The 15,712-nt window shown below is 43.1% G+C and overlaps 1 protein-coding gene across 10 annotated transcripts in view; it reads right to left on the reverse strand.

Moving 5' to 3' along the window:
* RASAL2 (RAS protein activator like 2) overlaps nt 1–15,712 on the reverse strand; it is a 160,523-nt gene that overhangs the window by 33,851 nt on the left and 110,960 nt on the right. For 9 of the 10 annotated variants that reach the window (XM_088060159.1, XM_014257577.2, XM_088060155.1 and 6 more), the window contains 2 exons: nt 13,159–13,265; nt 2,894–3,003 (listed from right to left, as the gene is read on the reverse strand). In XM_088060159.1, coding sequence (XP_087916285.1) covers nt 2,894–3,003; nt 13,159–13,265 — 217 coding nt within the window. Of the gene's footprint in view, nt 1–2,893; nt 3,004–13,158; nt 13,266–14,049; nt 14,124–15,712 lie in introns of those variants that run through there. The other variant, XM_014257583.2, reaches the window with a different exon arrangement.

Below are 15,712 nucleotides of genomic sequence, written 5' to 3' on the forward strand. Positions count from 1 at the left end.
TTCCGAGCTACGAATGGCTCATAATGCCATGAAATGACTTTTAGCAAAGCAGGAGGATTCCCACGTGGCAGTAAATCCCAACAGGGCAAAGCCCTCCCAGCTGTCTGCAGAGCTTTGCTGCAGTCGCCGAGACCATATGCAGCCAGTCGCAATCACCTTCGCTCCCTCTCCGTAAACAAAACTCTCAATTTGAGATACTCTCTCAATCTGAGATACTCTCAAATTCCTGGTCACAGACTGGAAATATTAATTTGGTCTCTCCTTTAAAATAAAAATAAATTCCCTTAAGTATTTTCTCATGCTTTTTTTACATGTTCTATATATTATGGACACTGAGAAAACATTACAGATGAATGTGTGAGTTGAAAAGCTCAAAGGATGCGGGAGGAAAGAGGCTGGAAAAGCTGTGAAAGATGCTACAGTGCCAGGTTGCCTCATGGTGAGAGCTGCTGGCAACCTGGTGAGATGCTGCACTGGCCACAGATTGAAGAGCCTCATTCCCACCTGCTGTGGCTCACAAAGGAACACAGTCTAAGCCCTGCCTTGTAAAGACAACATAGGTGAATTCAAGTGCCAAAAACCACCAGCAAACAACCTGAGCCTGAGTAACAGGAGGGATGTGAATTACACACCAAGAGGTTATGGATTTATTCCTACAGGACACCTGGATGCTGATCCATGTTTCTAGAGGGGCACCAGAACTCTCTTCTCTCCTTCTCCACTAACCCAGACACACTGAAATAAAGGTAAAAAACAGAAAAGGTACACTGGCCGATTGCCTTCTGCTGAAACAGAAAATCTAATTCCAAAAAAATCTGCAACTCATCTCCATCCCTTCTCCCTACAGCATTCCTTTTTCCTTTCTGTTTTAAATCAACTCTGAACAGACAGCATCCATCCTCTGTCACCATCCAGCATGGCACGCAGTGTTACAATATCCCAAATCTTGATGTGCACCAGGATAACTAATCTTCCTTACTCCAGAATTTTAGAGGTATTTATCTATAAAACCTCCACTTTCTTGACAGGTCCCAAACACCCCAAAAGCATGAAAAGGCAGTATGACAGCAGCCTCTATTTTTTTTTTAATCCATGCAGGGTTTTAATTTATAAAGCTATATAATGCTTTCTTTGAAGGCAGGGCTCTTGTGTTTGTCAGAGCAAGAAAAGGGAGATGCTATCGGTCAACCTGGCCCTGAAAACCTGTGTAACACTATGACATCACCTAGAATCACCTGCTTGAAATGGGAAAGGGCTGACTCACCAGGGCAGGACAGGAAAGTTGTTACTGCTACAGATCGAGAGGCTCATACAGAATGTGGGAAGAACAGAAGGTGAGAGAGTGGTAATTCCTTCTCATGAATTTAGAGTCAGCTCTATGTTCAATAATACCACTATGTGATCAAATACCTAGATTTTATGCTTTTATGCTTTCAGGCCATCAGAGAAAATTCACATTTCATTTGAGTCTAGCTGAAAATTTGTGCCCACACTGGCAGGGAGTAGAAGGGGCTCTGCCTTTTATGAGAAGGCAGCTTTGCTGTGTGTAACATCACATCTTAAACGAAACACCTAGGAATTAATTATAGCTACATTTATTAGCTTTCCCAGAACAACAGTGTTTCCCTGACACTACAAAAGCAAGTACCCAGCATGAATACCAAGCTCAGGAAAGACAACCAGATTATTTATGGCAAAGAAATTTTCGCATCACAAAAATTCAAGCAAAGCTGGTTTCAAACAGCGGTAAAAATAACAGGTACTTGATTACCTGGTGGCATTATTTAAGATGCTTATGATCACTGAGTTGCTTTTATAGCCATGTTGCAACACCCTGAAAATAGAGATTTATAGGAAAACTTGTATCAAAGCAGCCTGGGAGGACTACAGGAGCAAGGCCATCTAGATGGTTAGTCACATCTGGTAAGCAGCAGGCTTTTCTGTAACTCCTGATGTTAACAGACCTCCAACATCCACAGCCTTGCTATCTCTGTGATTTTATGGTCTGCCTTTCAGATGGAGAAGGCAGCACCATTGATTGAAGCAGCACAGCATGACAGATACAACTAATGAATTCAGCCCAGCTAAAGGAGAAGGGAAAATGCACTGAGCAATGTCAAATCACAGAAGCCTGCCGTGGCCTCGAGTACAGGCCAACTTATTTTTCACTCTATCTAGCTCTCCTGCTGGGCTACCATGGAATGTAAGACAGAATATGTTTCATAAAAACCATAAAGAGACTTAGCAAATAGTTAGGAAACACTGTGTGTAAGAGCCTTTGCTTGCCTCATATACAATCCATTCCCAGCCTGGATCTCCAGCCAAAAGCAAAACAAACAAAGATATAACAAATGGAGCACTAAGATGGTCAGAAATGACTGAGTTTTCCAGTTTTCTGAAACACAGATCATCTGTTCCTTGTGGTAACCCTGCAATAACCAGAACACCAATGCTGCAAGAGTCCTCAGTGTGTCTGAACTGCACTGTAGATCTCTGGGCTGTGCCAGCGCTGGCAGAACCACCCTGCTTGCACCAACACAACTCCTCATCTCACCACAGCACTGGCCTCCAGGCAAGCACTGCATGCAGAAAGGCAAATTTCTCTCCAGCTGATCAATCCCATGGTTTTGTATCATGAAATTGTAAGTCTGCAGCTTCCAAGCAGGAAAAGGTACAGGAGACCATCTGCTTAACCTGAGCTTTTTGACAGCTGTGAAGAGCAGCAGTTTTCCATCCTGCATCAGCAGTACACTGCACACTAAACTTCTGACGTGCCAGAGGCAGCCCCACAACCCCTCCTCGTTCCAGCTGGACAAAAATCCCCTTCCTGGCTCTCCTCCCCTGAGTGCACTCACATGCTGTGTGCCAGCTCTGCGGGCGCATCGCACCTTACCTGTCCTCGGAATTGTTGGGAGAGGGCAGACGGAAACTTATATTCCTGTCCAGTTTGGATTGACTCTTTGTCCTCTTGATAGATCCTTTCAGGCGCTTACTGAAGAAGCCCTAAAATGAGAAGTTGCAGAAGTGAAACAGAGAAACTGATGCCAGTAATGAATCACTCAATGCACTGAGTCCAAAGACAGGGGGTCGATGCCGGTCACGGGATGGGCTGGACTGGGATTCCTCTGAGCAGCAGGAAAGGCAGGGCTGGATTGTCAGTGACAGTTCCAGGAGGTGAGAGCTTCCAGTTGCAGTAATTAGCACTACTCACATCATTGGGGCACTTCTATGGATTCCAACAATTATACAAGAGACCCAAACTTCACAATTATCATTTAATAAGGAGCAATCTTCAATATCAGTATTTGTTCCTACTTCCCCTCTACATGCCATGTTTGTAATTCTTGGTGAGCTTAAAAGTACAGAGGTCTTATATTATGAGCTTCTATTGAGCCCACAATTGCAGCCAGGTTTTCCTTTTGAATTTAAATGCAGCACGTTAAGTCTTAAAATAATTCATAATTTCAATAATCTGGCTAGCCAGAATAGAGTATTTCAAAGCGTTTCACACACCAGTGGCTTCGGATATCAGTTACAGTATTGGTAAGAAGCAAAGCTCAATTCAAAAATCTGTTTAGGATCTAAAAATAAAATAAATCTTTAAAGAATATGTCTTCACATTACAATTGTTCACCCAACAATCACAGCCCAAAGCCATGTTAGTTGGAGGGAACCTCTGGGATCATCTCCTGCTCGATGGGGGTGTGCTGCCAACACGGGGCCAGCCTAATTCTGACCTGGTCTAGCCAAGAACTGAAAACCTCTGGAGACAGAGGGAACAAAGGAAGGGGAATCTGCTTTCTGAACCTGAAGTGCTACATTTAAGATTCCCCTTCAGTTTCTAAGGCTTGCTAGCCAGAGGCTCCTCAGGGCTGAGAGCTGCTACATTCTCCTGATAAAGTGGAAAGGAAAAGACCTGATATCTAAATACTAAAAAAAAAAACAAAACACAAAAAATACCAAAAAACAAAACCAAACCAAACCAAAAAACAACAACAACATCAGCAAAACAGCACAAAAACCAAACCTCACAAATGTATACAATGTTCTGGGGGAAAACGTAGTGTCAAAAGGGAAGATGTGTTTTCAGCTGTGTGTGACACTCACACTTTGCCCATGATGCTGCACTTTCCTTGGTCCTGGCATTGAAAAAGTGCCTTTGAAAAAACCTTGTAATCAATAGATGCTCCTGGGCTTCTCTTGGGGCCATTGCTGGAATCCAAGTAGAGGATGCACAGCACTTTCAAAGGCACTTTTGTATATTCTGACCTCTCAGCATAAAAGGTAACAAACCCAGCCAACAGGGATTCAGATCTGGTGGGCCCTGGCTTCAGTCCAGTACCTCTCAGTCTACTCGAATTGCAAACATGAAATAACAGGGCTTTTTCCCCTTAAGGGCAAATAACACAAAGCTGACCCAGTTCAGCAGGGGTCCAGAAGTATTTATATTGAATAATGCCAAATCCCACTCAGAGAAGGACTGTGAATATTCATTTTTTGTGTGCATGTACAGTTTTAAACTGGTACTGCTTTAACATGGAACATGCCCTTGGTTTAACTGAACGTAACCTATACCTCAATGAAATAAATGTTCTATCTGGGGTTGAATAAGGCTATCCAGGGTTAACTATACAAAAAAAAAAAAACCAAAACAAAAAAAACCAAACAGGGTAAGAACATATTTAAAGACAAAAATTTATTCAAACAAAGGGACTGATTATTGGTCATTCTCAAAAGAGTTGAAAACATTTACAATATTTGCTCTGTGCTGGCAGTTCATGCAGGGCCAGTGCTTACAGATGGACAGCCTGGGAGCAGCATGAAAAATTCACATGTGCCAGAACTGAGCCGAGTTTTTTGACCTGCATTTGCCAAAGGAAATGCTTTTAAATACCAAATGCAGATATAAAAAAGACGTAGTGATGAAAAATAAACTTCTATCAGCAACGATATCACCTAACTGAAAGTTTTATTTCCTTTTACTCCTGTAGACAAGAAATCCCTGCCAATGTTTATAAAGCAGCCTGCACCATTAAAAAGACTAAAACACCTTTACTGCTTTTCTTATTGTCTAAGGTATTTCTCCTAAATACTTATTTCAACACAAAACAGACTCTTGTTTGGCTCTTTTATCTAAATGTAATGGAGTGTCTGAGCTTTAAGAATCATCATTGAGCTTCTTTAAAAACAGTGGGAATTTTACTGCTTAAACAAACACCCTCAGACAAAAAAAGATGTAAATTATTACCCAAACTGCCCAAATTGATGAGACTGTGTTCGTAATCAAAAAAGTACAAAATATTTGGTAGGATAAACTAGCTAGGATGCAAAAGAGAGACTGGGCAAGAGCAATGGTGCACAACCACACACACAATCAGGAATAGGTCAGGGCAGGTTTGTCATCTCATCCAAAAGCATCAAACACTGGCCAGAGAAAACCCAATGATAACAACATCTAAAAATAATTCAATACCACTGAGAATTCTGTTCATCTCATTTGGAAGTTAAGCTACTCCACTCTCCTGCTCTGCCAAGAAGCAATCTCCACAGGAGAAGGGGATAATTCAGCAGGCTGTTGGAAACTTCCCCTCATAGCTACACAGGGAAAGCACAGAAACTCTCACTCCAAGTATTCCCAACCCAGGGGTGATGGTTGTTGAGGGAGGTTTTGGCTTTAGGAAAAGCTCACTTTGTGCCAAAGATGCCAACTGGCTGTTTGTCCTTAACCTGAGCAAAGCAGCACAGGAACTGTCTGACAAATTCAAAGACAGCCCAAGAACTACTCAACTCCTGAACTGCTGCTCCCTATGGGCATGATGATTCTTCACTCCAGGGAGAGCAGCCCTTGCATAATAAATAATGATTGTCCAGGCTATTTTGAAAGGGAAAGCTTAATTCAGCCATGAACAAATGAAACTGTGTATAAGCATAACACAAATTGGCCATGGATAAAATGCAGTGGTATTAGTGGAGGTTTCAAAGCACTAGAAGTAGGGTAAAATGGGCAACAAAAAAGGCCCATCTTACACACAGGACTGTTAACTACATTAGCTCTTCCTGGAGACAAACATACTGCATTTGAGCCTTGCAACGCATCTTGAACATCTGTAATTCTTGATGAGGAGCACCAATGCATTATTAATAACACCAGGTGGGTATCTTCATTTACAGAGCAATGAGACTCGTCTTCTCTAAGGGGAAGGACTGGATGGGTACAAAGACAACCCTCAAGTGACTGTGGATGAGAGCAGAACTGCATCCCCCACTAACGTGCATGGTGAGGACACGGAGTATTTTATTTCTTAAGCTGTTCACAAGCAGCTATCAAGGAAAAAAATAGTGTCATAGCCAAGTGAAAACGCTGTCCTGTGCCAGTAATGTTGTAAAGCTATGGGAGGCAAAGAAGCAGGGGAAGATGGCCAGGTGGTGAAGCAGAAAGATCAAACTAGGAGGATATTCCAGGAATGAGCAGCAAAGTGGTGAAGTTTACCATTCCTTGCAGAACAACAGCAGAAGGCAAATTTAACTAGCAAGGAAGTGAAGTGTGCTTATGAGCCCAGTAACACTCAGCGTTAAAATATTAGCAGTGACTCCCTTTGAAACTCACACAGTAGAAAAGGTGATGAAAACAACCCTAGGTACACCTTGGAGGTAATACACAGAACAAGATAGGGACTTACAACAGCCACGTTCCTTCATCTACTCCAGGTCAAAAAACCTGGCACTACATCACTGAAGAGGTGGTTTGTGCACAGACACAAAACAATATAAAGCATGTTTGAATGTACAAACAGAGGATAAAGCCCAATAAAAGCAGAGTGGTGTTATGTAAATCTGCCATAGCTTTCACACTAATGCATCACTCTTGTGATTTTCTCAGCAAGAAAGCTAGAACAAAACAGAACTCCAGAAGTATAAACTGATTAAAGGCAAGAGGGGGATTTACAAATGATACGTTTTAAAGACCGACTATTTATTTTAGGAACAAAGGCAAGATGGGATTATAGATGTATAAAACAAATAGAATGGAAATTACCTAAGCTCCTCATGCACCCTGTTACATAAGAAAACCAAAGGGCAATTTAACATGAGAGGCAGCACGTTTCACTGATTGTCAGGAGACCTTTCCTAATGCTATCTATAAATGAGCCCATCCAATTCAGCACCACAAGATATTATACAGACAAATTTTTTTCAGCAAGATTAAAAAAGGATTATGTGTTTATATAAGGAAGAATAACATATGTAGCTGCATTAGTCAGGTTTAAAAATAACAAGAGTGAGCAATAATCATGCTTCAGGACACAAGCTGATCAACAGCAAGGATCAGGAAAGATATTTTTCCCCTGATGGGACAGCACTGCAGATTTGGCCAGATAACAATTTCAACTTTCCAATGAAAGATGGTCTACAGCCACAGGAGGGATGCAGAATAGGAGGAACAAGTTTAGGAACAGTAATAAGAAATCCAAGGAAATGCAGAGGATGCTGTAACAAGGCTACATTGATAATACACCTGTTAATAAAATGCACCATAAGATTGCGTGCGCTCTGCATGATGTGCAGCCAAAAGTCCTGCAGGAATCGAATTTCCAAGTCACTGGGAATTAACACTGAAAAATTAATGAAGAAGCAAGAGCTACCTGATAGCCAAGAGGGCCACATCAGTTTTTCTGATCCCAGTTCAGCCAGGGGTTTAGCTTGGACACAACTGGGAGCAGCACCTGGCTGCCCTTGTGGAGCTGCCCACAGCAGGAACAGCAGATGGAAGAAGCATCCTTAAAAACCCCTATCCGAGAATTAAGGAATAAAGGTAAAAAGTCTGGAGAACAACAAAACAGTGATAAAAAATTAACATGATAAGAAACAGGTCACCTGAGCCTGTCAGGAAGGGCAGGCAATGATTTTCTGACCCTGGCTCTTTCCCTGGCATGCAGCCACCAAGCAGCCAAACACTTCAGAACACCTTTTGATAACGCAGCTCACATGCTAATTACAAAAAAATTATTAAGAATGAGCTTTGTTAAAACTCCTAACATAAACCTGAGGAACGGCTGCAGGAATATCTAAAAAGAGTAATTACAACAAGTGATAAGGTATCAAGAGCAGAAGAAAGGGTCCAATGGGATGTGGTGGGGATAGCGGCCTGACTGCTTCTGCTTAACATCCTTGTTAATCATCCGGAAGAAAAGTTAAACAGCACATTAATTACACTGAGCTATATTAAATTAGGAGGTGAAGCGAGGGCCAGGGAGGACAGAGAAATAACACAAAGGGTTAGGAGCAATTAGAAACTGGTAACACACATTCCTGTGAACTTTAGTACCAGAACTTGGAGAATCAATTGAAGGGAATTAAAAACACAAGAAAAGTGATAAAAGGGCCAGAAGGACTCATTTGCAGAGGATGCATTAATTAAACTTCGCATAACTTGACTAAGTCATGATTTGGAGGTGAAGAATAAAATGAGTCGGCGCATATTTAAATACTACTGAGCCAAGGACAACTGGAATGTGAGCAGTGTTTAAAGCTATGTACATTCATAGCTCCCTACATTAACTAAGGAATAAAAGGAATTGGATAAAGCCAGGTTTACACCGAACACGAGAATAATGCTCCTGCTGTTGAGGTCCACCAGACAGTGTCAGAGCCTGGATATCCCCATCATCTGATGCACCACTAAAGTTTGATGTAATGAACAAATCTGCTGTGGCAGCAGGACACTGTGAAGGTTATAGAGCCTACGAACAGCACCATCCCAGAATAAAGATACGGATGAAAGCGTGGTGAGCATCCTGGAGATAGTCAATCACCCATTTACGCTTTCTGACACAGAATTCACAGAATAGCCAGCACATCTAAGCCATCGCAGCACAGGCAAGTGATAACAACTAGAGCAGATTCAAATAAACATGTCACAGGAAGTAAAGAGCAAAAAGTGGAAGGAAAAATGCAAATTTCTATTGAGGGAACAGATTTGAGCACAGTGTTTTTCATGGGGGATGCTGTGGTGCCTCACACTAATGCAAATCAACAATTCCATCTCTGCATTGGTGCTGATGCAGAATTAAAAATATGTATTTGTATGCTTTGGGGTCACATGGGCAGCACAGCTCAGACTTCTACCCTGGCAGCACAGCAGGAGCAAAGCAGTGCTCTGGAGAAGCAACAATCTTGCTGACTGCATAAAAGATGAGGCTGGGCAGCCACGAGATCTCATCAAGCTTTGACCTTCACTTGGGCTGGCTGCATTGTCTTCTGTTCCATTTAGCAGTACTCTTAAAGAGCAAAGAGGCAGACAGCACTTCTATAGATCCAATTATACCCTCAACCAGAAACAAACCAAGGAAGGCAAGCTGCAAGTATCCTACATCAGGGTTCCTATAAAAATCATTTTATTTACTTCAAAGATTGTGCTCTGGCTTTCCTGTCTCATTTACACTTGTTCCTTTGCCTCTTTCTCATCTTTCTTTCCCCATCAGCCAGCAGACATGGATGAATCATATTATCTGTAATAACAACTCTGAGCCAAAAGTGGAGAGTGCAGTGAGAGTCTGAAGAGTGAGTTGAGAGGTTCCATCCTGCCACTGCAGGAGGTCTGAGGATGTGGATAGTCCCATATTTACCCAATTCCAACAGCAGAGCAACGAGGGAATGTGTCAGGCTGCAGCAGTGCTGCTGGGGCTCCACAGTGCCACAGTAGGGAACGGGATGCACGGAGGCCGAGGCGCTGCCAGGACATGGTGTGTGTGGGAAGGGAAAAGCTGGTTTCTCGCCCACCTATGCGTCACAGTGCCTACTTGGAGCCAGCTCCCTCTGCCTCCCTATTTGCTCAGTCAAATAATATCCATTATTAAAAAAATGACTCTTCCTATATGTGTATCTATAAACAGCACATCCGTCTATCTGGGAGTAGATGCATTTCTTCATCTCTGTTTTCCTACCTTTTGTGCCCTTCCCTTCTCTCTCAATATTTCTTCCTGACACACCTGGAAATCATCAAACATCAATGCACACAGCTGAACTTAGATGGAGACTAATGCTTCAAGTGCAGACAAGAAAATTTGGGGCCATGGGGAGGAAAGGACAAGCACCAAGAGCTCTTCTCGCTGTCTGTGTTGTGCAGTGTCAACATTTGCAGAATCCCCTTTACTGCCCTTGGTGGGAGATAACCAGAACAAATCATGGACTTATAGAATGGTTTGCCTTGGGAGGGACCTTAAACATCATCTCATTACAACCCCCTGCCATGGGCAGGGACACCTTCCACTATCCCAGGTTGCTCCGAGCTCCATTCTGCCTGGACATGCTGGTCCATGGAGTGGTTCATCCTAGGAAAGAGTATAACTACAGAAATTCTGCTTTTCACAAATTTAAACATACATCTTTTCCTCCAGTGCCCATGCAGGAGGTAAAAAGGCAAATTCACAAATTTTACGCGTCAGCCCTCAAAAATAAATCCCTCATTGACCACTGTCACTGAAGAGGCTACTTAAAAAATGCATTGTCAAGGAAATGTTTGCTTAAAGGCAATTATGCTGTTATGAATCAGAATTCCAGATACTAAAGCAATGCCAGTTAGCAGTATTAAAAACCAGATGCCTTGTTCTGAGTGAGTACCACTGCCTGTGCTCAAAAGGAAAAAACCTGCACAGAACATGCTGGAAGCTACTGTCCTATTGAGAAGACAGCTTTTAAATAGCTGTTCTGAGAGACAAACTTAAAAAGCTGTAAAAGCAACTTATTATGAAAGTCTCAGCATAATTTTCCATCAGGATGGAAGAAGGTTAAGCTGTCCCCTGCCTTAAGCTGCTTTCTGTTAGAAATCCAAGCAGTGAGGAGATGAGGTATGGCACAGAGTCAGGGCCATGGGAAGAATAACTGAGACAGCACTATGCTGCAGCTGCCTGTAGCCCTCCAACCTGCACCGTAGGTGACAAAGTCTGGAAAAACAAAAAAAAGCAAGTTCTCTTACTATTAATCTCCTTTATATGTAGAATAAATCCCTGTCAAATAGGGACAACCTCACAGACACAAATTTGAAGCCATTACAAGTACCTTTTGCATCCTTCACTTGCAGCTCTTGTCAGATCAGTGATGCAAGACTGAGACTCTCACGAGGTACCCAAGTCACCTTTCCTCCTTCTGAGAGCTGGGAAATTCTTATTATCACTCACAGGCAGGAACAGGATTCCTCCCCATCTTCTCAGCCACCTATTAGATGGGTGCCAATCTACCAAGTTAACACTGTGTTTGGTTTCAGCAGTTTTGGCTTGAGCTCATCTGTATTGTTAGGCAATCTGACTTCCAATTGCAGCTTGCTCTTTTAAACAGCTCACAAGCTGCTGTGTTTTAAAACAGGGTGATCTCAGCCCCCACTAAAGAGTAACAGGCTATAAATGGGTTACTCACAACAAAACCTCCAAAGCCAGAAGCCTTGTCCCCATGAGGAGGACAGGAGGGTGCATTATGCTCCTGGGTGTACAGGTGGTCAGGCAGACAAAGCAGCAGAATCCAGCTCCACGTGGCACAAATAGCTTCTAGCTCTCTGCTGGTTTATAACCAAGAAAAGCAGCCAGGTACTGATTCCTGAGCCTATTTGCCAGAGTCCTAAAAGCCCAACACACCACCAGGGGAAATGAGAAATGTTCTTGTTTTGAAAGGGAGCAGGAGCTACGAAGTATTACAGAAATATTAGAGAAGAATTAGAGAACCATTAAAACATTACTTAAGAGATAGGATCATCATTAAAAGGAATGGTACAAAAGTGATGAAAAAAGGAGGCATATAAAAGAAACAATACAGATAGTCATTGATCACTTCTGATACACAGCTTGCAGTTGTTAGACAAATGTTACTACAATGCATGTGTACATCTAAAGGCTTGGGCTATTACTTATAGATGAAGGTAAAGAAAACAGAATTTCTCATAAATGGAGACATGGATAAGACTTTTGAAGGCTCTCAGAGTTCAGAAATCTTCCTGGAACTCTGTGGATCATGGACTCAGTATCAAAATCTCAGAACTTGGCACAACAGAATATTCTTGTATCAGCTTCAGATACAACTGGACCAAGGCCTTTTTTTCCCCCAAGTACTATCCAGAAAACAAATCTCTGAAGTGACAAAGGATCATTCATAGAACACAGAATAGCTCAGGTGGGATAGCAGCTTCGGAGATTTTCAAGTCCTTTCCAATCTGTATTATTCTATGTCTCTGAAAAGGGCCCAAGTAAGGATACCCAGTGTATTCAATGCTTCCTTGGTCCCTTTCTTCATTCCAATATACCATGAATTCACAGGTTGCTTTAAACACCATGTATTCTATACACTCTAACCAAGCTTAACCCTTGAATAATTTTAAAAAAGCTCATTAAATATTTTGGCTGTTTTCAAAATGACACAATGCAAGATTTATTCTGAAGTAGGCAGATTACTTGCCAAAAGTAATGGAGGGCATGATAATGTTCACAATATTCAAATTATAATTAAAATACATAAATTAAAATATTCAAAACATGAACAAATTTTGTTGAAAATTACTGGGCACCTCACTTTAACTTGAAGCATTTGTCCCCAGTCTAATAATAGAAATGCCTTTGTGCTCCTGGACACACTGACCAAAGACTGACCCAAGGAAAATCCAGGCAGTAGCTGAACAATTCTTATACAGCCTCACAGCCAACCAAACTCAGAACAAAACCCAAAGAGCTAAAGAGGAATTAACACACCTACAGAAACTTCATCAGCTTCTGAATAAACTATAAAACCATTTCAATTTTCCATGTACTTCATTGGGAAGAGGGAAAAATATCCCCAACCTAAAGGAACTTGTTTCCTTGTCAAGATTGTATATGGAATGCAATCCCTGGAGGCAACTTCAAAAGTATTTATATAGGTCGCTGCCCACATTAACACTTACGCTTCTCTATCTGTAACTTCAGATCAAGGCAATGAAAAGGAACAAGTTAGGGATCTACCAGGAATCTTATTGGTCATATATGACACTTGATGGCAAAACCTCTTGGTCAAGCAGAAATATTAAGCAAATATTCCTTTACCCCCAGGCTCCCCCAGCCTGGTTGTACACTGTGATATTTAAATCTCCTCCTCCCATCCAATGAGACAAATGCCCCTTTGCAGGGAAGGCACACTTACTGGTACTCTGAAAGGAGAAGTGTTCGGAACATCCATGGAGTTGGTTTTCTCAGAGGTGCCCGTCCCCGAGATGCTCCGTCTGCGAGGAGATCTCTCTGCTGGGACCTCTGAGGAAGAGAAGAAGAAGAAGGTGGTGAATGGGTGCCTGGGGGTGGGGAATAGTCAGGCTTTGTGCTCTGGAGGACAGAAGCCCCAGGAAAGTTTTGAGTGCATTACTAAACTGCTGAATTAAACCACCCATTTACCTGTATCTTATTCACTTACTAACCTATGATGGCATTTACACTGGCAAATTCAAGGCTGTGAATCTGATTTGACTGTGGGAGATTAAAATAAAAAGTGCTGGTAAAGATCAATACCTGCACATACTTAATATTCTGTTACTGTTAGAGAGACAGTATTCAGAGAACTTAAACCTATTTTTTTTTAGATTCAATTTTTTTATGTAAGCAGTGCGGTAATTAACAGACAACTACAATCAAGAGCCAGCGAAGCTGAGTTTTAGTCCCAGCTGAATGTAATTTGGCAAAGGTCAAAGTTCGGTCGTGTATGATCCCACCACTTGCTCAAAGCATGCAACCAGCAGAAGACTTAAAAGTGCCTGGGTAATATGACATATATATCTCTGCAGACAAAAAAAAAAAAATAGGTCAACTTCTCCTCGTTCTGGCAGTATGACCTTACTAAGACACGACTTTGGCATCTTAAATCCATGCAGACTGATCTGATGAGCACGAATATTCATAAAAGCTGCACTGATGTCTTTGACTAGTACAAACACTGGAATAATAGCATAATAAAGTACACAGAGCATTAAAGATCTCCCCACAAACACACATATATGCATTTTTTTATATCAAGCTAGATATGCATATGTATGCATACGGATACCTTTATCACAAGTGCTGCCCATCTCCAGCTCAATTGCCAGACTTTAAGGAATCCAGCTTCACAAAACACCCCCCGACACGGGGAGGGAAAAAATCACTTCCTAGCAGAAAGTCCATTGTTATCTTCTGAACCTCAAAGAAAAGGAGCAAGCCGTGACTCCGGGCAGTGACATTTTGACTCCTGCCGTTCTCCTTTCAGATGCAGCTTAAACTTCCATTCCTGGCTGCCCGGCCCTGGGGATCCGTGAGTTCCACTTGAGGGAACGCCGGGTGTCTCTGGCCGCCCTCCCCTGCCTGGGCTGGCGAGGAGCGAGCGAGAGAAGCAGCAGCACACAGGACTGCAGCTCTTCAATCAATCGCTCCGGCTGCACATCCTCATTAGTTACTTTCAGGCTATTAACAGACGCCCAACTGCCGGCTTCCCTCCGCCACCGAAAATTTCCCTGAGCATCCTGATTCACAGCGGCAAAAAGCGAGCTTTATGGGGAGAGCCAGCCAGCTGGTGCCACGGGAGCGGCGTTTTCCTCCAAACAGCCGAAGGAAAAAAAAGGAGAGAAGCTTTCTTCAGGGATAACATTACTTGTGATGCCTTTGCATACCGGATTTTGATTTCAGCAGAGTTATAATACGTCTCTCCCATGGATGCTTGGAGACTGACAAAATGGAGCATAGAGGAGGAGGAGGAGAGGCAAAGGAATCCGGACCCTGCAGTATTAGTGTCTCGCTCGGTAGATATTTATCTTTTCAAAAAGCAAATTGCTGACACTGAGCCCCTCGGTCTGCCGGGGGAAAGGACTGCTAAGAGGGAGAGCAGCCTCGCGAAGTGGGCAGAGTCCAAGACACGGTGTGGTGTGTGAGGAAAGGGCAGGGCACAGCCAGCTGTGAGGGCGATGCCCGAGCCCTGCCCGCAGCGACCGAGCGCATCCCGGCCCTCCAGCGCCGGAGAGCTGCCCCTGTGGGGAGAGCGCTCCTCCTCTGGAGCAGCACCGGCAGCGCTCTCCGACAGCATCTCCTGCTCCAGAGCTGCAGGGTAAGTCCCCATCAGGGCACCTTTAGAGAACAAAGCACCTGGAGCAGGGCCAGTGCCAGCCCAAGGTTTTTGAGTCAGTCGGTCGCACCACCTCAGGAGCCAGTTTTACCTGACGGTGCATTTTAATATCACCAGCTGCCTCCCTGGCCTAGATGAAGGGAAACTTTATTTTCTGCAGCACCTGTAGTACTGCTCTGCCCAGAGCTGTGTTAGGTAGAATATAAAGGATTGTCCCTGCCGTTCCCATGTCCATGGGATTGATATATTCCATTGGCACAGGGCTAGAGTGAGCACCTTTTATGTTACACTGGCTCGTAACAAGTAACGTAATAGGTTTGGCTTCCTCCGCTTCTCACGCGCAGGAAATCACATCAAAGCTGCTCCGGTAATTTAAAACAGTCCCTTAACTTTGCTGAGTCATAAATGGAAACACGAGCCCAAACTCCCCAGCATTTTCCACAACACCTTCTGCAGGAGGGGCAGTTTGGGAAAGAGCTTAACTTTAAACTGAGTGGGGCTGAAAAGCTACCGCAAGGAATGTGCCTGGCTCCCCTTGCCCTCCCTCTCCTCCCCAACATCCACCCAGCAGCAATCCAACTTTTCTGCAAATAAAATGTTGACATTTCATCGGCAA

Source organism: Pseudopodoces humilis, chromosome 10 (assembly GCF_049639895.1).
Source record: "Pseudopodoces humilis isolate 2021_Gansu_Grassland_sample_001 chromosome 10, ASM4963989v1, whole genome shotgun sequence".
Classification (NCBI taxonomy): Eukaryota; Metazoa; Chordata; class Aves; order Passeriformes; family Paridae; genus Pseudopodoces; species Pseudopodoces humilis.